Below are 23,066 nucleotides of genomic sequence, written 5' to 3'. Positions count from 1 at the left end.
TGCTTTCCCTCAGTATTTTTTCATACATTCTTTCAAAAATAAAATAAGCCTAAAATATTTTGACATTTCAACAAATTAAGTAAGGCTCAGTCACATAATAGTAATGAGTTTCATACAGGAACGCAACAGCTGAAAGAACAAGGCAAGATTCAGAAGGCAGATACAACTATTTCGAGGTCCGAAATATTTATATTAAGGAAACTATTTCAACTTAAAGAAAATTAAGCTTTCATTTGGAAGTAATTTAGTTTCATTTTTGTGCAGTGAAATAAAAAATGAAAGCAGTTGAAATTATCACATCAGCTTTGCTTACCATTTTCAACAACTGGTATGTCTTACCTCTCATAAAACACTAAGGTGAAAATATCAATAGTACCTATGCAGCTAAACAAAAAAGCAGCTAAAATCTGTTTTGCAACCGTTCACATTACATAAAAATTAACAGCTGACAAAATTTGCAGTAACTTAAAATTACCTTTTTTTTTCTAACTTTTGCACATAAAAAAATGTTTACTACATCGTTTAAAACCAAATATTTAAAACTCCAGTGTCATTTTCACTAAAAACTACTGTACTTTGGCTAGCACTTTTGCAGGATCATGAATAGACTGGTACATACAATTTTTTTTTTTTTTAGTTTCTCCCCACAGTCAGTAGCTCCCAACTATCTCGAGGGAAGCATGGTATTTAATACATATTGAATTATGAAGATTGTTACTTACAATTAGCTGTTTCAAGCCTACAAATGACTGTTCTACAGAGTTGGTGTTTAAAACTTGTCTCTTCACTGCAGCTTGCTCCCCCAAGAAGCGAAGCATTAAGTCTTTTACTGCATCTCCCTTGGTGTTCATGGAACACAAAAAGAAGAAAAATGACAAAATTCTTTTACACATTATTTTAGCAAAATAAAATGTTGAATTAAAGCTTAGCAACATAGTTCTTTCCCCTTGAGAAATGCTTATTTTCCTGTATTTTTTGTGTGAAATGAATATAAATGCATACATATTTACAGCATTTTAATGAAAACTTCAAGATTTACTCCATGTTATTTGCTATATTTTTTTTTCAATGTTTAGGTTTCGGTTAGCATAGAAACATACAAGATTATTTGCTTCTCATATTATTACCCTGCAAAGATCTTACAAAACACAGAGTTTTCATAATGGATGTTAATGTTGACAGGTGCAATCTACTGATCAAAAATAAACATGCACATGATTAGCTAGCCTTTAAGCATCCACAGAAAATAAACTTTGAGAGGTCATAAAACCAAGTATACAGCAACCCTTCAACAAGTATTCTTCATTTGCAAAGAATTAACTGCAGGAATATTAGAGAAATTGGGTTATTCGAGCTCAGTAATTTGAAGACTTGAGACTGGTTCAGACACAGACATTTGAAACAGATTTCTAAAGTCAGACAAGATTAATTCTCCGTTTTACAACATGGAGCAGCTAAGAGGAAGAGTGTCCAAATCCAGACTCTATTTCCAGCTTTGCTAGCAATAAATGGAGTATCTCTGTGCAGGGCACCCCTTCTAATCTTTGTTCAACTATCGATTTCTGTGCCTTCCTGTCTGTTGGCTGACATACTTGTGGTTCTGTGTACTAGGAATTATCTACAGGTAATCAAGAAATTAAAATTTAACATCAAGCAGGTATTGAAAAACTGTGGACCATGCACTGGCAGATGTTGAAAACTGTGCTACTACTGTCTGCACATCCTCCAGGTACCATGTCTGCCACTACAGAGTGTGGGACAGGGTGCAGCGGTAGGTCCTACTCTCACTGGGACTCTACACATTACTGCATACAAAAGAATCCCCTATGGTGTCAGAAGTCCCCACGTGACAAAAGCAGGTAACAAAAATTACTTCTGCAAGATTTTTGCCAATTTTATGTTTTTATGCATTTTAATCTAGAAAAGCAAACATCTGAAAATAAGGAAAATTATCAGCAACATATTAACAATACGCTTATATTTTTGTTTTTAAACGGAAAGCAATTTATAACCCACTTTCAGCCAGAGTAAAGATCTGTCTGGTTCACCATCCTGTTGGTGAATAACTGAAGTTCATGGAAGCAGTGTAAGAAACAGTATAAGCTCATACTGGTCTTTCCCAACTTAAAGCAGCCAGAACTTTATGGTCCACCTGTGCCAGAGGACATATTTGCCTACCATTTTTGAATACCCACTGATAGACATACCTCCCATGACATGTGACTTGCTCGTTTTTCAGTCTGTCTTTCTGTATAATGAGGGCAATGAATTCTGCAACTTCAGCAGTTACATGGGCTGCAGACAGTAACTGCTTTTGTTATGCTTATTACTCGACAGTTCCTTTGCCATAAAAACCAGCAAATCATAATCCTCTATTTACCTTAATTCTTTTATGAATTTTAGATCATTATTGCTCTTGTAAGCCAAAAGGTCCCCTTCCTTCTAGCTATCACTCATAAGAGAGAACCTCTGCACTCCTCACCATCTCTCCTCTCTCTGCAATTTGTTTTAATTCCTCCATATCTTTTCAGATCTGTGGTATCCAGAACAGCATGCAATATTTAAGATGGTAAAGCAGAAACTGACTATGCAAAAATGTAAGCATACAAAGGAATATTTGTAACACTACCTCTAAATGAACATGAAAACATTTAATGGAGGAACTGAGGTAGGAAGCTGTTAGCACAGACAGCAGGAAGCAAGCCACAAAGCCTTTTGCTGAAAAAAAAAGGTGAGCTGCATAAAATACATTAAAGCTTAGCTGTGATAAAGATAATTGACATTAAATGTTTGCACTTTCCCCACAGACAGTGATGGGTAATACGCTTGTGTTTCTGTCTAGTTTCTTGAGGAATGAGACTGCAACTACTGTTTCACTATATGGAAAATTTTTACCTCTAATGCTGTCACCTATCCTATGAATAAACAAGATTTTCATCTTTCCGACAGGAGTCTGAAGGATTAAGAGGAGACAGTGTGTGCAAAATAATATAAATACAAAAGAATTTTTAATCCCCCCCAACAGTATTTTGGAGGAGGAAACATTACAAATGAATGGGATGAAACAAAGGACATCATGACAGCAGACAGTAACTGATGAAGAAAAGCGTAATAGAAAGAACATAAAAAGCAGTACTCCAGCTTGTTCACACACTCAGAGAGCACAGGTACAGATTATCTGTACCATATGCAATCCAAGACAGCTTTAAAAATAATGTTTCTTGAATGATCAGCAAAAAGTAGCAAGCAGCTGAAATCGAGAACATCCAGTATTTTTCTTGGTGTGATTTATCCGCTTAACTTTTAAGACAACACACTTGCAATAAGAACAAACACGGCCCGAGTGAGCAGGGAGAGAGAGGAAAAAAGTACCAAGCTCTTCAACACACATCACACAAAATTTCAGTCCCTCCCTGCAGCAGACTTACAGCCCACTGTAAATGCACTTTCCAACTAACTTCTTTGTCAATTGCTTGCAGCCTGGTTTAATACCTTGCATTAACATTTAGCATTAGCTAACTATTCATACCAAAGCCTTAACGACCATTGTCGGAAGCTGATTTGACACCAAAAACATGCCTCCCACAATGTTTCAGTTGACACTTCAAGTACTCTACAATTAGATTTTCAGTTAAATATACAATTTGCAGTACCAGAAGCGTATGGAACAATGCTACCAAACAAGGGGATGTCAGGCCAGTCAAGGCATGCACTCAAGCCACTGTAAAGCAGTAACTGGAAGTGAGGAAAGTTGTATAAACACAAAGCACTTAAACTTGTTCCTGCTGACATGCCCGTGTGACTGCTTATAAATTATAATCAGTGAAGAAAGTAGCAGGAATCCCCTTTAATTCCTTTGATGATTTTACATCAGGTTTTACTGTAGAAATACATCATATGGACATTGCCATAGTATCTTCTTTTCAATTATGTACTAAATGGCAGATCTGCATATACACACGTGCCTGGATTCAGGGAATCGCCAGCACAAACCAGCCTTTAATCCTTGACTGGACTGAGGAAGGTGAGAGAGAAGTACCGTAAGAAGGAGGCCTGCAATAAGGAGGCCCTCATCCTTGGGGCCTGTGGAAGGGATCACTCCTTCTGTTCATCCCATTAGCTGTCAGAAGAGAAATACTACACACTCTTGAATTACTCATCAAGGTCCAAGGGATTTTTGGGGAAGACGGAAAGGACCTTCACATTTTCTTTGAAAAGAGTGAAGAAGGAGTAGCTTCCTATTAGAGTATTTTCTTTCCTGCTAATTATTAGGCTCTGTGATGACAAACGTTTTAAGATAAAGCTAACCCAAGAAGTAGCAGCAGCATGACATATGTCTAAAACTGGTATCACCTCATGCTTGTGACAGAAACCTAAGAGTTGTCAGATAATTCAACTACAAATCTGGACCTTCTTGACTCCAGAAACTTTTCTGACGATTCCAGCAAATTGGGAAGTTACTGCAGACTGCTCTCTGCTTGTCTTTGACTACTGACTGATCCTTGTCATGCTACAATTAAGGATTAATGTATCCAAAATCTCAACACCATCTCTCTAGACAACAACTCTATTACTCAGAGACATAGATATGAAAATGTAGGATTAGCCTATTCCAAGAAAAAAAAATCTATTATGATAGTTAGCCTTTGCTGAGCAGCCAGGACAAAAATGCTTTGTGAGATATACGGAACAGATCCGAGTGAAATTTCTCAAATTCTGAAAAAACACTTTATGCCTTCTCACCAGTTGGGAATTCTGACAGCAGAAGAGTTTCCATTAGTACGTTTTTTCCTCCATGATCTCATCTGTAGTTTCCCCTTTAATTGTGGAGTTACCCCTTCCCGGTAGCTTGCTCCAGCACTCAATCTTTCTTACAGGTTATACCTTTCCACTGCTTAGGGAAGATACAAGTGACGTGATTTCAGTCAGCGTTAACATCATTGAGAGCACTGTGAACATCAGTGAAACATGTTATTTCCCACTTGGTTGCAATAGCAAATTCCACAAGCAAAGCTGTCTGCTTCAGACTTTGAAGCACAGCATACCGATTTTTTATATATTCCAAACACAAGCATTATCTTAGTACCTAGAAGGACCAGAAACAAACCACCTAACAATACAATTGGCTTTTGATTCTATGGAAACTGTCAACACTGGGTTTCAACGCACCCAACAACTTTCACTATGAATAAAGTCAACCTGGTTTTAGCCCCTTCATGTATGAGTAGGCTGCAACATTAAATTTTCTAGTAAGGATCGAAGTAATGCACAGAAGGTGACCATCACCAGCAATATGAAGCACTATGATACACAGATTATTGGACAGCTCTTATACCGTATGTCTAAACTATTATCATACACTAAGATACAATAATAGACTCTTACCTGGATATTATCAAATTTTAATCCAGGCATGGTGAGATTCTCTTTATCTATAAACACGGTGCTGTACTGTTGTGTGGCAACTGAAATCAGAACATTTCTGGTTCCCTCACTAGGAAGCCAAGCATCATTTCTTCTATCTAGTTCACTCATATTTAAGGCTGTGGCAAACGGGTCATCGCTCCCAGCAAAAACAGCTTGGATTTGTGAGAACGGCTTGGGGGACTGAGATATTTCTAGAGAAGATGGAGGATCACCTGCTTCAGATGTCCCATTTCCCACAGAGAAGGTAGGTTTAGATGAAGCACAAGAACTGTCTCCACCATTAGAAAGAGCGGACATTTGTTCTGGAACAGAAGACTTGGCATTGGGATTACTAACAGAAATAAAATTGGATGTGGTAAATGAATCAAAAAAATCAGAAGCTAAAGTATTAGTGTTAACTGTATCGCCAAAAAACTTGCTTAGACTAGGACTTGGTTGAACCACCTGTGGATTACACTTCACTGGAGTCTCAATTATACTGCTAAAACTGGGAGACTTTACCATCTGAGGCTCAAAACCGTCAGGTGGGAACAACTGTGGCTGGGTATTAACATTGTTTCCTTGGCTGAAGATGGTACACATAGGAATAGGCTCGGCCTCAGAAGACGGTTTGCTAGCACTGGGTGACGATATCTGGTCCTCAGGTTTGCTTTCAGCAATATTATTTGGTTTTGTTTCAACAGAAGCATTGTTTCCCAACTTTGGTTCCTCCTTCACCACTTCCTGAATGGATTCTTCCTTTAAAGATGCCTGATCATCCGTTCCAATCTCAGAAATGTCTTTGGGTGTTTCTTCGTGTTCAGTTTCACTCTCATTACTTAAAAACTCTTCTTTATCCACTTCTGCTTGTGTTTTTTGATTATCTTTAGCTTCCATTAGTTCTACAATCTCCTGGAGACAACCAAGTTCACCTGTGTCATCTTCACTGTTGTTTGGAGAATCTGAAATAATGACACTCTCCATCATTTGTTCATGAAGTTTATCTACAAAATTGTTTGAATCTTCTGATACAGTTTCGTTCCCTTCAGACTCAAATTCATCTCCGCCAAGATCAATGGTTTCCTCATGAAAGAGAATTTCTTCCTGAGTTTTCTGCTGAACTACATCTCCACTGTCGTCTTCATCCAAGGCGCTCTTCGCATCCTTAGCGTTACTTTTGTTATTCTCCATAGTAGCTGAGGAGGGAAAAACCCCCACCAAAAGAACTGTTTTATTACTCGGTGCCACCCTGAAACTCCTAAGTATCATACAAACACTGAAATTCTTTCTTTAAAAACATAGTCACATTACTACTTGTCATCTTTCATATAACGTCTACCCACAGAACAAATTAATTCTAAAAAAGGTTGCCTCTTTATGTTTTTGGCAAGTCACAAAAATATTGGGATCGAAGAGCAAACGCCTCCCACTAAACACAGATGAACCCGTCTTTGCTGCTGTGCTGGCAAAGCCCAGCTCGGGCCCCACTTAAGCAAAGCAAAGGGCGGCTCAGGGATGCTGCCCAGCCGGGGCCGCCCGCCGGCACCCGCCCAGGGTGCGGGGAGACACCGCTGCTCCCGTCCCCGCCGCGGGACCAGCCGCCGCCTGCCCCGCGGCCCCGGGCCCCCGGGGAACGACCCCGCCTCCGGCTCCGCCGCCGGGGGCCCCGGCCCTCAGCGCCCGCCGCCGGGGGCCGGCGCGGCCTGCCCCGCGGCCTCCGCCCGGCGCAGACCGGGGCCACCCCACCGCCCTCCCGCAGGGCCGGGGCCCCGCGGCCCGCCTCCGCGCCCGCCCCGCCGGGCGCCCCTCGGCCGCCGCCCGCGCCGCGCCGCCCGCGCTCGCCTCCCCTCACCTCCCCGCCGCCGCCGCGCCGAGCGCCGCTCTCCACCGCGCCTGCCCCGCGGGCCGGGGCCAGCGGGAGCGCGCAGGCGCGAACGCACCTCCCGGAAGCGGCGAGCGACGGGCAGCGCCGAGGGCCAGAAAGGCCGGCGGGCAGCGGGCTGCGCTTTGCTGGGGGGCCCGCCATGGAGGACGACGCGCCGGTGATTTACGGGCTGGAATTCCAGGTGGGCGCGGGGGGAGTCCGAAGGAGGGCTTTCAGGGGTCGGTCTTGCCTCCGGGAAGGCGGTGGCTGCGGGGCCGGGTGTGCGTGGCGGGGCAGCGGAGTGCCGGGGCGGGCGGACCGGCGTCCCCTCCCCGAACCGGTACCGGCTCTTGGCCGCTCCCGAGCGGCCCCGTCGCATTGGGGTTTTAAAGGCGGCTGAGCAGGGGGCTGGGGTCGGTCCCCGCTCCAGAACCTGCTGTTTGCGGGGCCGATTCCGGCGTGGTGGGGCGTGGCCTGGCTGCTCGGGCCGCTGCGCTCCCTCCTTCCCTCCCGGGCATGGAACCGTTCCCGCTCGGTTGCGGGGCTCAGCTGGGCGTGCTCGCCGGTAGCCGCTTGGTGTGCGCAGGGCCGCTGCCCGCGGGTGCCGCGTCCCTGCCGTTGTCCCCCGGGACAGAGCTGCCCGTCGTGCTGGTGTTTGCGGCTGTGAGGAACCGGGGCCGGCGTTGGGCTCCCGGTCTCGGGGACGCGTTGATCATCTTCACGGAGGAACCTGGGGCTCGTGTTTAAGGGAGTTTCTGCGAGTTCCGGGAAAATGAACAGCTCGGCAGCTGGGTGGGGCGGAGGGACCGCGACCTGCGACGCTGTCCCCCGCGAAGGGATTTACTCAGCTGTTACGCGTTCCCTTCGGCAGCGGCTGGCTTGCCGTCGGTGCCGCTGTAGCTGTAACGGGAGGCGCTGTGCCGCTTCTGCAGCTCACGGAGCGAGGGTTTGGCTTTACAGTGGATGTAGTAACTGAAATGTGTATACGTGCACTTTTTTGTTTAGGCACGTTTACCGAACTGCTTGTGGAGAGTAGTGTATAAAGGTTCTCTATAACAAGTTTGGGGGTCATCGCTACAGAGTGGCGTGCTCTGTAATCCTGACTATACCAATAGATCTCCTTAGCAAATTGTGTATTTGTTTGGCTTTCCTCTTGTACAGGAGCTAGTGTGTAATTCTCACCTATGCTAAATGTTAAATCTGCTGAAGTATGATAAGATGGTATTACTTTGTGATTGGCTACAGATAGCTATAAATCGTACTTCAAAATTAATATAATTTATACTTAAGTTTCTTTTGCAGAATAGAATATATATCATGTACTTAATAAAGTTCACAGCTTCTTTCTAGGAGGTCATATATAAAAAATCCTCCAGAAATTTTGGAAAGCTAGCATGTGTGTTGTCTGGGATCCCCGTGTACGTGTGCCCCCCACCTCCCCAAATCATACATCTCTTATGGACCTCTTCTGTTCTTCTGCAAAGTGTGTAACAAGATGTTTTGGTGGGAGAGTAAAGCAAAAGGGCTGACAGAGTGGCTGTAATGGAAGAGAACTGCAGTGAATACAGATCATTTAGAGAGAAGATGCAGAAGGAGAAGATGGTTTGTGACTAAGTTTTAAAAACAGTGTAGAGATGGTACTGTTTCTGATCTCCGTTAACTGCCAGCATGGTTTTAGAACAGAATGCATCTCTGTGCTTTCTGAAAAAGGCTCTGATGGAGAGAGTTAAACCTAAAAGTAATATGGTTTTTCTAACTTGCATCTCCAGGTACAAGAAGAAAGATTATTATTCTTTTTAAACCAGTTTTCTTCTGTGTTGCTAGATAACAATGGCTAGCTGCATCATCACAACTGCAGCTTCTTTCCAGTGTCTTTCAGAAGCACTGTGACTAAAAGCATTTCTTCAGATTGATTTCTCATCCCAGTTTAAAGAATGGTGTTGTAGTTCCATATGTTCGGGTTTGTTTTAGTGTGGTGGGGTTTTTTGGTGTGTGTTTTGGTTTTTTATTTTCAGTATTTTCAGTCAGTGATAGAAGCAAGACTAGGGAAAATGTGGGTCCTCTCTGGAAGGAAGCTGGAGACCTGGCTACCCGGAATGTGGAGAAAGCTGAGGTGCTGAATGACTTTTTTGCCTCAGTCTTCAACAGCAAGTGCTCTAACTTGCAGAAGGCAAAGGCGGGGACTGGGAGAATAAAGAACCACCCACTGTAGGAGAAGACCAGGTTTGAGACCGCCTAAGGAACCTGAAGGTGCACAAGTCCATGGGGCCTGATGAGATGCACCCCGCGGGTCCTGAGGCAACTGGTGGACGAAGTTGCCAAACCACTCTCCATCATATTTGAGAGGTCATGGCAGTCTGGGGAGGTCCCCACTGACTGGAGAAGGGGCAACATCACCCTCATTTTTAAAAAGGGGGGAAAAAAGGAAAGATGCGGGGAACTACAGGCCAGTCAGCCTCACCTCTATGCGTGGCAAGATGATGGAGCAGATCCTCCTCGAAACGATGCTAAGGCACATGGATAACAAGGAGGAGATTGGGGACAGCCAGCATGGCTTCACCAAGGGCAAATCGTGCCTGACCAACTTGGTGTCCTTCTATGATGGGGTTACAGCTTTGGTGGACAAAGGACGGGCAACTGACATCATCTACCTGGGCTTGTGCAAAGCATTTTACTCTGTCCTGCATGATGTCCTTGTCTCTAAATTGGAAGGACATGGATTTGACAGATGGACCACTCGTTGGATAAGGAACTGGCTCGATTGACGCACTCAGAGTTGCAGTCAATGGCTCGATGTCCGGGTGGAGACTGGTGACGAGTGGTGTGCCTCAGGGGCTGGTACTGGGGCCGGTGCTGTTTAATATGTTTGTTGGCGACATGGACAGTGGGACTGAGTGCACCCTCAGCAAGTTTGCCGACGACACCAAGCTGTGTGGTGTGGTTGACGCACTGGAGGGAAGGGATGCCATTCAGAGGGACCTTGACAGGCTGGAGAGATGGGCCTGCGTGAACTGCGTGAAATTCAACAAGGCCAAGTGCAAGGTCCTGCATATGGGTCAGGGCAATCCCAAGCACAAGTACAGGCTGGGCGGAGAGTGGCTCGAGAGCAGCCCTGAGGAGAAGGACTTGGGGGTACTGGTGGAGGAGAAGCTCAACATGAGCCAGCAATGTGCGCTTGCAGCCCAGAAAGCCAACCGTATCCTGGGTTGCATCAAGAGAAGTGTGGCCAGCAGGTCGAGGGAGGGGATTCTGCCCCTCTACTCTGCTCTCTTGAGACCCCACCTGGAGTCATGCTTCCAGCTCTGAAGCCCATAACATAGGAAGAACATGGATGTGTTGGAGCGTGTCCAAAGGAGGGCCACAAAGGTGATCAGAGGCCTGGAGTACCTCTCCTGTGAGGACAGGCTGAGGGAGTTGGGGCTGTTCAGCCTGGAGAAGAGAAGGCTCCAGGGTGACCTTAGATCAGCCTTCCAGTACCTGAAGGGGCCTAGAGGAAGGATGGAGAGGGACTTTTCACAAGGGTGTGTAGTGATAGGACAAGAGGGAATGGCTGTAAACTACAAGAGGGCAGATTTAGATCAGATATTAGGAAGAAATTCTTCACCATGAGGGTGGTGAGGCACTGGCACAGGTTGCCCAGAGAAGCTGTGGCTGCCCCCTCCCTGGAAGTGTTCAAGGCCAGGTTGGATGGAGCTCTGAGCCCCCTGGTCTAGTGGAAGATGTCCCTGCCCATGGCAGGGGGTTTGGAACCATGTGATCTTTAAGGTCGCTTCCAACTCTTACTGTTCTGTGATTCTGTGATTTAATTCAGCTCTATGACAAGCTTATTCAACGTTGAGATTTTAAATGATGAAGTATTAAAAAGAGGGAGGTATCTTCTTACTGTTTTTTCAAATAAAAATTATAAGTCATAAAACCATGACATCTAGAAGCTATATAAGGGATTGCAGACTGAGAAGCTACTTGTGGCTCTAGCGATCGGTAAGAATCTGTCTTTGGCCCCTTCCAGAAAAAATGTAGTTGTGCAGATATGCCTTTCATCTGATCCAACGTGGCCGGGTTTATAAGAAAATAAGGCTGATTCCTCTTAGGGTGCTGTCCACCAACTAAATCAAAATTGTTTCTGCACAATATATGTTCATTTTTTATATGCAAGATGTGTTTTGTTGTATTTGCATAGGTACAGTAATTAGAATTATGAAGAAATATTTATTTCTCTTTTTTTTTAATCCAGTTTTCATCAAACAAGGCATAGTGGAACAGGAAGGTCTTACTTAGAACCATATCACTCACAGTTCTGACACATGAGAATGGAAATTAAAGATACAAATCTGGAGCCATTGTACAACTGTGTATAATTGCTTAGCATGTGTGACTACTGTGCAACAAGTTTTACCAAATGACAGTAAGAAATAGTTTTGGGTTTTTAGTGTCTGGGGTGGAAGGGGGAAAGCTAAACATCTAACAGCAAAACAAGATTAAAACTAGTGATGAATTCAATTTTCTGCATGATTAGTTAATTTTTTGACCTAATTAGTTCCCCCTAATTTACAGCTGCAAGTCTTTCTTTTTGTGCTGTTTATAACAGTTATATAACCCCAAAAAATGTCATTTCCCAGAGTGGGCTTTTTGTCTCTTCAGTGTGTTTGTGAGCTGTATGAACTTTATACAGACATACAAAATAAGTGTGTTTTAGGATGTGTGATGCTTTTTGTGACTATTTTTTAAAGCCAATATCCCACCATAGTTGCTCTGATTATCCAACTAGTGAAAATGAGAAAATTAGAGGAGTGGATGGCGAGTGAAAACTTGAGATGCTGCTTGAATTGAGGACTGAGTGATGTGACTGTGGATCATGATGGTGAATATGGGGCAACAGCAGTAGCTGCAGAACATTGCAATATGGAAAGGTTGTTCCTCTAAAAGGAACTCTGGTAGACTTCATCAATATCCTGAGTTATGAGGATGTGATAAAAGGGGTCTCAAGGGTATTGCTAAGTGCTGGTTTTTGTCAGCGAAATTATACACTGCTTGTCCAGGGTAGACTTGACCTATGTTTACTATCTAACCTGGAGTACTCAGTATGTTTACCCTGTGTTGGATAGGCTTCATCGTCAAGGATTCATGATTTTCCCCATCCTGCTCTTGGAATGTTTAAGCAGCAATGTTTTGAGTAGGTGTGTAAGCACTGCTGGATGTCTCTAAATGCTGTATTTGCCTTAGTTTAAGGTTGACTGGATGGTGCTTATACCCCTGGAAAACAGCTGTGTGGAGGGGTTCTTTCCAGGATAGGTATTTGGCTTGGTTGCAATGCCACCTGTGATTCTTGGGGGGACAGCCTATGTCTGACTTGTTCGGTAGCGTGCAGAGGCTAGCCAGCATCATGGAGGGAGGCAGGGAGGAGGAGCACTGCATGTGCCAGAGAGTGATAATTATGGAGCATGTGTTTGGCACGTTTAATGGATTTTGGGGATACCGCAATCCTGAGCTGAATTTCAGCATGCCAGATACTCCTACTGCGTGTTACATGTCAAAAGTACACAGACTCGCGAGGGAGAAGCAGAACGAGCAGGAGCGAAGGACAGTAGAAAGCTTCCTGGCTGACTGCAGGGCCATACTACACGAGGGCAACTCCAGCTGCACCCTGAGAGGGAACCTGGCTGTAGCAGGCTTAAAAAAAGGGCTCTGCTGCTTTGTCAGAGTTTGTGTACTGCATTGTGGTCCTGTTGTGCTTCTTGAGTAAGCAATACTTGGCCTGTGGTATTGTCAGTTAGGCGTTAACAGGTTTTGTGAATCTGAACAGAGACTGTTGATTTTTAGGAGTTTCTTGCCTGTTTACAAGAAAGGTGAAACTTAATTTCCCTAAAGCTGTATGTAACTTCTTATTATCAGAATCTTAAAGTAGTGCAAAATACCTACTGAAATAGATTGGTCACAGGTCTCGTGCAATGTGTGTATATGTGTAATGTCAGTATGTGTTGAGAATAGCTCAGTTGAGCTACCTTTGATGGAGTAGAAGGCAGGTGTAGATTTATTAGAGGGAGGAGGGGAAAGGGGACTTTTTAGGAAGAGCTGTGTCACCTGTGCTGCCTGTATGGGAGCAGACCAGGTGCGGAGCCTGTAGCTCCTGCTGGCAGTGAAGTTCTCTTCCCCGGGAGAGCTTTTGTGATCCCTTGTGGGATGAGAAAGAATGGTCCAAACAGAACATTGATAATGATTTTGATATAGCTTTAGAGATGTCTTTGGAGGATTTATTTTTGAAAATAGAATCAAGAAACTACATGATAATGTCTTTGTGAAATTCCTAGGTTTTGTCTCAGTCCTCCTTCTTTTTTAAGATTACTTGCCTCATGAGTGCCAATCCTGTATTTTTTAATCCAGGCTAAGTGTCTATTCTTTTTTTCCTGGCTGCCTCTCTCTTCGGGACCCTTCTTGAGGTCAGCATTTCTGTTGGGAGGACTTCTTGTGGAACTTCAGTCTAACATATTGTTAGGTTTAAAGTTCTGCTAGGGGGGAAAAATAGCTAAATGGCAAAACTCCCTTAACTAATTCTCTGAAGATCTTCATAATACATCAAGTGGGTCAGGTAGAAACTATTAAGACCTTCAAGCCATTAGCAGGATCTTGACAATGTTAGGTATGGTGCAGGCTAATGACAAAATGAAAACACAGTTATGTGAACTTGAAGGAACTATTAAAAGATGATTGTTACCACTATGGTTCATAATAAATGAAGATCGACACTGTGAAAGCGAGATTTCTAAGGGTGATTGTGCTGTGCGAAGTTTTGAATGAGGGTTGTTTTGTTGCTGTGAGGGTTCACAGAGTCTGTCAGTCTTTGGAACAGGGTCAGTGCACTAAATAAGTTAGTAGTGGGAATTCTTTTGCTGTGAAAGACTTGGAGAAGGCAGCTGTCTGAGAGCACTAAAGGTCACCTGGGCTTGTGTGCTGCGAGGATATTCACTGATAGTCACTGTGGATTTTTACAGTCAGTGTTAGAGGGTCTTCTACTGTGGTGGGGAAACAAGGCTGTCCTACCAAAGTAAAGATCAAAGTGTGCCTACTTGAAAATTGAAATTGTGCCAGAAGGCAGAAGTAATATTCATGACATTATCAGCCTAGGGCTTCTCTAGAGGGGTGGAAAATGCTTTGTATTTTGCCTCTAGAACGAGACATCAGCAAAGCCAGCCCTCTCCCCATTCCCTTCTCTGCTCCCGCTCTCACAAGTAGCAGTATACAGTTTCTGGTTTTGAGCATAAGCAGATGGTCAGATAGCTTTAAACTCAGATTTGGGAACTGCAAGCCAAATACTGTCCCCTTTACATACTGTATTGCAAGTTCACTATTTGTTAGTACATGTTGATTGTATGAATTTCGGATGATATGTGGGCTGCTGAAACTCTTTTGATTATATTACACTCAATGCAAATTTTCAAATGTTGGGGTCAATGTATCTTTTCTTGTTTGCAGATACCAAGCCAGTGCAATGCATCAGCAAGACAAAATATGTGTTAAAGTGTTTTTTCTTTGCTCATTAATGCCCTATAAAGTAACAGTCTATTTAAGAAAGTAATTTTGTGTATTTGGCTGGTATTTCAAAAGACGTGGAGGAGAACTTCATAGGGCCTAAGGCTTCAGTGGAGTTAGCCACTAATGCTAAGCAAGTTAGTTATATGAACATATATATATGAGTAGTATACCAGAACACAAAAAAGCAACTGTTCTTACATTTTGGCTAATTTTTTCTCTAACATAGGCGTGGACATGATGCCCAGTCTCCAGTTAGCCTTCCCTGCGTTCTCACACAGTGATTGTCGTTTCTTATTTTGTCACACTTGTATTCTAGATTTTTGCATGTCCTTTGCATTGCATAAACAAATGTCTATTCTTGCAGTGGATTTGCTGTTAAGTTTTTGTCCTTTTCCTTTACAGGTGATGCATTTCAGGAACTCTTTGTAAGACAAGGGAGCAACTAGCTTATGTGATATTAAAGCTGTGTCTTAATTCAGTGTGAGCCCGTTGTTCTTCTGACCATAATTACTACGTACGCGGTAGGCTCTGTTAAGCATGTGTGCCTGACAGGAATAACTTTTCAGGGTCTGGGTTTCTCCTGATGAGTGCATCTGTGTGTTTTGGTGGGGGTTTTTTTTTTGTTGTTGGTTTGGTTTGTTTTTTTTTTTTGAGTAGGAGTTTGCTGAAGACTTTGCTCAAGACTGCCTTTTGTTTCCTCGCAATTTGTGGTTTTTTTTTTTTTTCTGACGTTCACTTGTCCCATCACTGGTTAAAAAAAATTGGTAATGTTCTTTGTTATTTTTCTTTCTTGTCTAATGGGAACCAGACTACATAGTTGGTTACCTAAGCTATGAACTTCTAGGAACATCCTAGAAGCTTACTGTGAGTCAGGCTTTGTTAGGTTTTGTTTTCTTTGCCTACTCTTGGAGGATGATGTGATGTTAATGTTGAATTTTAACTATTTTTCCCACAGTTTAGGACAACTCCCCCCCCCCCCCCCTTATCTTATTCTCTTCCTTGGGTTGATGTTAAATGTTCTGGTTGGGATTGGATCTTCGTAGCCTTAGGCTGAATGACTTTCTCTGGAAGTTCAAGCTTGCTCTGGGAAACATTTGAAATTCGTTTCCATTAATATGTCTCAGCTTTTTGATTTCCCTCTCAAACATATTTTGCTGTACCTTTGTCAGGCAATTTGGCAGTCTCTTGTAGATTAACAGGATCTCTGTCTCCTGCCCACAATGTGCTCAACAAAATCTGATTCACAAAGGTGCGTGACTGGTTCCAAACTTTTAGTCCTTTCTTCCATGAAGTATTTGCACAAGTGTTCTTACAAACTGATAGCCAGTTTGTGATAGGTGATACACTATTCCTTTTCTATTATTATTTGTCGACGAATAGGCATTATTAACGTGTCCTTATTTCAGATGGATGTGACAAGGCTTTCTTCATATTCGTGTAAACTTGGTCTTCTAAAAATATATTGGAATGCGTTTCTAGAGCCTTCATTTTAACTCTTCCAAACTCTTCAGTAGTTCTTTATTGATGTCAATATTCAACTCTTAAATTTTTGTAAAAACCCATTTTATATTACTTTTTCTCTTCCCAGGTGAGTATATGTTCTAAGTCTTGTCAGGGAGATGTGTCTACACCTTTGCCTTTGATAAGGGCAATGCAGTCTAGCACAAATCTATTAATTGTCAATTTTATTTGCAGGCTTAGTAGATACCAGAATCTCTAGCAGTTATGGAATCTGATACTCTCTGTTGTGGATTATCAAATTACTCCATTCTGTGACACAGATTCAACTGAGAGCGTGAAGGGACGCTAAGCTTTTCAATAGCAGAGTCACCTCTCTGAAGTAAACACCAGGGATACATCAGCACTGTTTCTGCTCAGACCACTGCATTCAGACCACTGCATTCAGACCGGCGCAGTGTAGAAGTATGGTGTACTCATCCAGCGGGCACATAACTGACTGTGTTGGAGATATGGATGGAAATCTGTTCTGTCAGCTCCCAACAAAAGGAGCTGTCATGACAGTCTGTACAGCTCTGCTGCTGATGATAATTGTGCAAACTGCATGACCAGATTGCTTCGCAAGAGTTTCATAGGATTGCAAACTAATGTGGGTTTGAAGGGACCTTTGGACATCATCTATTCCAACCTCCTTCTCAAAGTAAATTTGATAAAGAGGTTGTTTAGAGGCCTTGTCCAGCTGAGTTTTGAGTATTTTCATGGTTGATGAGTTCCACAACATATGTGAGCATCCTACTCCAGTGTTTGACTACCCTCACTGCGAATTTTTTTCCTAATGTCTAGTCTGAAGATTCCTATGTTGTAACATATGTTCACTGCCTCTCATCATGTTGCTGTGCACCTCAAAGAAGAGTCTGTCTTTTCTATACCGTTCCTTTAGATAGTTTAAACTAATCCACTGGGGTTTTCTTTGTTTTTTGCTGTTTCTTTTTTTAAGTGAAACAAAGGACTCCTCCATGTTTCACTTTAATGGTAGGGTTAGAATGATAACTAATTGGGAAAGGGCAGTAATTGCTACTAAAGTAGTTAACATAGTCTGCAAAGATTGAACTTCGAGGCAAAAAAAAACCCCAAACCCTTAGGTTTCAGGTCAGTGAAAGAAATTTAAGCACAGAATGTCTGACATTACAGGGGATGCAGTCTAAGTGTGGACACCTATGCTGCAGTGTTTGTTTCTATATACAGTCATGTTTCTATATCTCTTAATCCCTCAATGCATATAGTAAAGGAAGGACATGTCTTCTGGCAAGGGGGCAGGCAGTGTTTGCTTTCGAGTTACATAGGCACTAGCTACAGCTTCTATGATAGGAATAGTAGCAGGAGAAAAAGTTTTCTGTGTCATTCATTACTTGCATATTTGCATATGGGGAGGTGGTGTGAAATCTAAATCTGAGATGTTCCATCTCCAGTGGGAAATGCTAATGCAGGATTTCAGCCGTGTATAAATAAAAAAATATAATTTATGTTTTTGTTTTCTTTGCTAGTAAAACCTCCTACACTTAACTTTAAGTGACTCATTACTACCTCCACCCCTCGTTTTGGTCTCTGTTCCTCCAAAGTGGTAGTGGTCTTGACTATGGGGTTAGTTTTATTTACTTTCTGCAGTGGTGGAAGTATAACATGTTCAAAGTTCATGCAGAATTTGTGGTTCTACTAAAAGCACGGCAGCTGTACTGTCTTGGGAACAGATGATGCATTATGAATGCTTTTTTAATGTTTGTTTTTGCATGCATATGCTTATTCCTCTCCAGGTATGTAATTTATGGCTACCTAAAGTACTTCAGTAAATGAAAATGCCAGTTTGTTATGTTTGCTTGACTAGATTCTGTCTCCCTGACCCATATCAGACTTCAGCATGACCATCACTATAGGCTATTCAGTTTTGGAGTTCTGTTTTGGTATGGGTTCACACATTGTTTTAGAAAGTTTAGAAAGAAAGTGGGTTTTAACTGTATTATAGCAAGCCACAATGATCTCTTTAAAAAAGTCTCTGTTAAATATGGTGTGTGGATCCTAGTTTTTCCGATTAACATATTAAATAATGTATTTCAATATTTGAGTACCTGCCGTGTTCCTTGCATGGGAGTCCTAAGATTTTTTTTTTTTCTTCTTCTCCTCCTTTCTACTTTAGCCTTAATTTTTGTCCAATTTGATTTTGTCACCTTGAAAGATTCCATGTGGATAAGGGTGTCTAGTCCTGCAATGTACAGCGTTCCAGTCAGGAATGCCTTTGGAGAATGAGGATGCTGTTTCCCGCCTCTCTGCAACAGTTGCTCAGCCATAGAGATTTTTTTTTTTCTCTGAAAACTCGGGGATGAATTGATAATTGTTATGTTCCTTTGGTCTTCTGTTTTGTGACTGTGTGCAACCCTTAATTTAGTGGAATAAGTGAGAATTAGCAAAGCTACCGACTACTGTGCAGAATAGATACGCAGACTTTGACAAGCCTCTAAGGGAGGGATGGTTCATTCAGATTCCTTGTCAGACTTGTATGGCATAGAGGAGTCTTTGGTGCTTGCTTTCCAAAGGCAGGATCTCCTTTGCATTAGCTGAGTGAACTTTTGACTGCATACTTACAAACTTCCTTCTAGATTGTTAAAATATTTGGTTAGCAGGCAAGTGGGTTGTGATTGATGCCCTGTCACCCCTGTTTCATAAATCTTTACGTACTTTAAAACATGCACATTGCCTCATAGAGCTGTTGGTGAATAAGAAATTTGGAGATGTAACCAAAAGGTTCTTTGTGTTCGTGATGTTTTAATAAACTTTGCTTGCGAATAATTTTTTCCTAGTCTTATGCCTCCTTTAAAAATGAAATTATCTAATTGCCTATGTTGTATTGTCTACTAGCATCAGTTAGGTGGGGCTTTGCTGTGACAGTGTGTATAAGGATGACTTGTTTTCTCACTTCACATCTTTCAGGTGTGTGTGTGGTGGGTATTTTCTATGCATCACAGCATTTTTCTTAGTAATTAATACTTTAACATCTTAGGCGGTAAACTCTTGGGGGCTATATGCAGTTTAGTGTTCTGTGGATGCTGACTTTTTAGAAAAATAATAATCTCTGTTGGTTTAGATTAGTTGATATTCATTGTAGTATGCTTTTTGTTCTATCTAGAAGCTGAAGTCAAGAGGTAGGATGCTTTTGTGAAAGATGTTTTGCAACCTGCTCTAACTGGTTATAGTGCAAGATGACAAACTTAAGGCACTCTGCCTGATCTCGACAGCACTCCAAATTCAGTTTTGTTGTTCATCACAAGGGTTACTGTGTGTCTTCATCATCTGTCGAAATAACTGTTTCTTTAAAAGTAACTCAAAGTAGACAAAATGAGACCTATCTTTGTGCAGGAGACAACAGGAAGTCTGTTGTACTGTGATTTCTATTATGAATCAGATCTTCATGATTTATGAACGCTTGATGAGTTTGATCCTTGTATTCTGTGGATGTTGTAATCTTTCATAGCAGAGAATAAACAGTAGTGTGCTTCTTGTTGTGAAACTTGTTTAAATATTTTTTCTTAGGCTTTTCTATTTTTTTCCTGCAGAATGAAAAATTATTTTAAAACAGTTTAAAAAAGGATAGAGAAGCTGATGACATAAATATTACCATGTATTGACGTAATTTTACTTTGGATACTTTGTGTCTAACCTGATGCATTATTGAAAGCAGTATGATAAGACCTACTCAGAAGGTTTTAAAAGGGGTGAAAACCCCCTTCATTTCTTTATTTCATTGAAGATCCTGGAGGTCTCTCGTGACTGACTTATAGAAACAACAGAAGCTTTCTTGATTGAAAGAGATACATAGCTGTTGGCGTATTTCTAGTGTTTTCTTAAAAATAATTGAAAGCCGATCTGAAATGAAAAGGACCTCTTGCCAAAGATCTGCAAATGTAAATTCTCTTCCAGACAAAAGAAAAGCTTTTCTGCAATCTTCTTGGTGAACTTTAGTTGTTTTTGTCAATCAGAAACACTGTCTAGGCTTGTTGTAGGTCTGTGCTGCATAAGTAGGAGAGTACAAACAAATCAGTACAAATTCACGCTGATCTCTGATCTGCATTTGAGTATGTTTTAAGCACAAACTATTCACTGAATCATGTTCCATAGTGCTTTTTTCTATATAAATGTCACGCTACTAGCCTATACTTACTAAGCTCACTGACTATTTTAGCTTTTATGCTGCATTTTAAGCATAGTATTACATTGTCTAAATCACTTCTTATCGTACATCTGAAGTGTGTGTCTGCTCTGTAGGAGTTCAGAGCTTATTCGTTCTTGAGTTGGTTCTTACTGTTACTGTCAGACAAGGGCTTGGATTGCTTGGCCTTATTTACAAAAAACCAAATCACTTCAAGTTGCTGTTCTAGAACTAAATTGTTCTAAATTTATGTATTTGTGATATAATGTATTTCAGATATTGCCTTCCAAGCTTCTAAGCATCTTTCTAATATTAATGTAAAAATAAGTTTTAAACAGGACTATATTGATGCTAAATGCTACTGAATCCAGAATATAATCATTAACTAGCTGCGCAAGGGGATAGCCGTAAGAAGGACCATTCAACAATTACCTGAACTCTTCTGAAGTATTTGCTTGCAATAGTGGCTTTAGTGTCTGAAGAGATCTGAACTATTTTGTGCGAAAGAGGATGTGAATTGTAAAGGTTTGGTTTTCTGTTTCGACAAAAAAAATTCATATTGAACAATATTAGGGTATCTTTTGTATGGGAGGTAGTAGATATTCCTCACAGTTCACTCAGAGGCACTTTTAGCAGCCGCACGTGTTAGTTTACCTCCCACTTACTCAAAATTAGGTAAGAGGGTCTTTACTAATGACTAGTGCAACCTAGCAATTGTGGTTTTAGCTTAAGCTATACTTTATTTCTCAATGTCTCCCATGGCCCTTGACTGTTTTGTTTTACTTCTTCCAAGACTGTGGTTGGTCCAAGTTGAAGAAGCAGGGCCGAGAGTCTAGCATTCTTATCAAGAATAATACAAAAAACCAAGATTATGGCTAAACTTTGATAGGTAAATAACAAATTATTTCTCCTGTCATTCAGACAATTATCTTTAGTGGCCTGAAATGGAAAAGAAGGGTTTGGTTTTTAACTTTCTTCTCAACTTGGTAGTTAACGGTGAGAAAAAGAATTTATGATTATGCAGGCATCTTCAGTCTGAATGGTTTGAAAACTCCTGCGTGAACAGCCTCTTTCTTGGACATTGTAGGTAACGTATTTAAGAACTGTCCACAATTCTATGGAGTTTTCATTTCATAAAGGAGAATTAGTTTGGAAGAACTGCTATAACATTGAATATTATCACTGTTGTAATGAAGACCAGGTAATGTATTTAGCACCTGTATGTTCCATGCACCTCACAAATGTGAGGAACAGCACAAAAAAAAAAAAATGTATTAACCAAAATAGACGTAAAGGGCAGGGAAGTCTGCAGATTGTGAGAGTGTAATGCTTGAAATTATAATTGATACACAGGCATCGAGATTTTTCCTGAAATTAATGTATTGTATTAATTGGAATTTTCTAATGGCTTTCTTCTTCCCTAGGCACGAGCTTTAACGCCTCAGACAGCAGAAACAGATGCAATAAGATTCTTGGTTGGAACACAATCTCTTAGATATGATAATCAGGTAATTTTTCTGTCAAATGTCAGTTGTAATTTTTTCCTCTTTTTTTAACATGGTTCCAATATGATTCCTCCTTCTTTCTCCCTCCCTGCTGAATTTGAATGTTAAGTGATAGTTGAGTTGAAGACTTCTGTGAGTAGAATGTAAAGGATATTGGTAAGAAATGTAGGTGAATGAAAGCTATGTGTATTTATTACTGAAAATTAAATTACTCTTCTAAATTGTATGACTAAATCAAAGGGGTTTAGTAAAGGAATTGCCATATTTTTGTTAATTTTAATCTATGGATTCTCTGGAGCTATCTTTAAACCACAGAAGAGATGGAAAGTAAACCAAATCTTTAAGCTTTGATCGCCTCTAGTGGGACTCCTGGTATTTGCACAGTTCTGTCTATGTGAAGCTTCATCAACTGAATTTTTAATTATTAGTTATTGGCAATCAGCTATGTCCTTCCTGGTCATAAGTTTGACAACAATTTAAACTAAAATTTGGGTGACTTTCGTGGCTCAATTTCTATTGGGCTGTTCCTTCTGGAGTTAAGAGTAAAATACTTCTAATTGTACAGCAATTTTATTTTTTGTGACTAAATTTCAGTAAATGCCTTCATGCTGAAAGGTGATCTCGAGGCCAGCAGTCTTAGAAAGCTGTGTGGAGTGCGGGTGGCAAGTCTCTGGTAGCAGGGGAGCTGCAGTGGTGGCCTCTGAGAGGAGGCCAGGGATTGCCTGTGCCAGGCATGGCTGGTTCTGGTGAACACACCACAGGACGCAGCTGAGCCAGTCAGCCTGGTGACACCTTTGTGAGAACATTTAATAAAGGGGAGAAAATGCTGGATGGAAAGTGGAAGAGGTAACAAACGACTGAGAAACAGCGGAGGAAACGGCAGAGGTAAGACCAAGGTCAGGAGGAACAGAAGATGCTCCATAGTGGAGCAGGTATCCACTGCTCCACTGCAGCCTGTGGAGCACCTGTGGCAGAGTAGGTGAATGTTTCTGAAGGAACCGTAGCCCATGAAGACCCTATGCTGGAACAGAGGAAAAGAGTGAGGTGGAAAGAGCTTCAGAGAGAAAACGCTATGTACTGACCATAACCACGGCTGCCCCACATC

The 23,066-nt window shown here is 41.8% G+C and overlaps 2 protein-coding genes across 5 annotated transcripts in view; one reads left to right on the top strand and one right to left on the bottom strand.

The window, feature by feature from the left end:
- TRAPPC12 (trafficking protein particle complex subunit 12) overlaps window positions 1-7,694 on the bottom strand; it is a 58,715-nt gene extending 51,021 nt beyond the window's left edge. Inside the window, exons 1-3 of one of the 2 annotated variants that reach the window (XM_075414786.1) lie at window positions 7,259-7,688; window positions 5,386-6,602; window positions 723-839 (exon numbers count right to left, since the gene is read on the bottom strand). In XM_075414786.1, the coding sequence (XP_075270901.1) occupies window positions 723-839; window positions 5,386-6,602; window positions 7,259-7,649 (1,725 nt within the window). In that variant the 5' untranslated portion in view covers window positions 7,650-7,688. Of the gene's footprint in view, window positions 1-722; window positions 840-5,385; window positions 6,603-7,258 lie in introns of both variants that reach the window. The other variant, XM_075414787.1, reaches the window with a different exon arrangement.
- EIPR1 (EARP complex and GARP complex interacting protein 1) overlaps window positions 7,389-23,066 on the top strand; it is an 88,167-nt gene continuing 72,489 nt past the window's right edge. For 2 of the 3 annotated variants that reach the window (XM_075414788.1, XM_075414789.1), the window contains exons 1-2: window positions 7,389-7,472; window positions 21,881-21,964. In XM_075414788.1, the coding sequence (XP_075270903.1) occupies window positions 7,431-7,472; window positions 21,881-21,964 (126 nt within the window). In that variant the 5' untranslated portion in view covers window positions 7,389-7,430. The remainder of the gene's footprint in view (window positions 7,473-21,880; window positions 21,965-23,066) is intronic. The other variant, XM_075414790.1, reaches the window with a different exon arrangement.

The sequence above is a fragment of the Opisthocomus hoazin genome, chromosome 2 (genome assembly GCF_030867145.1).
Source record: "Opisthocomus hoazin isolate bOpiHoa1 chromosome 2, bOpiHoa1.hap1, whole genome shotgun sequence".
Taxonomy (NCBI): Eukaryota; Metazoa; Chordata; class Aves; order Opisthocomiformes; family Opisthocomidae; genus Opisthocomus; species Opisthocomus hoazin.
Note: the sequence above shows the minus strand (reverse complement) of the source record. Positions and strands in the feature narration are given on the sequence as shown.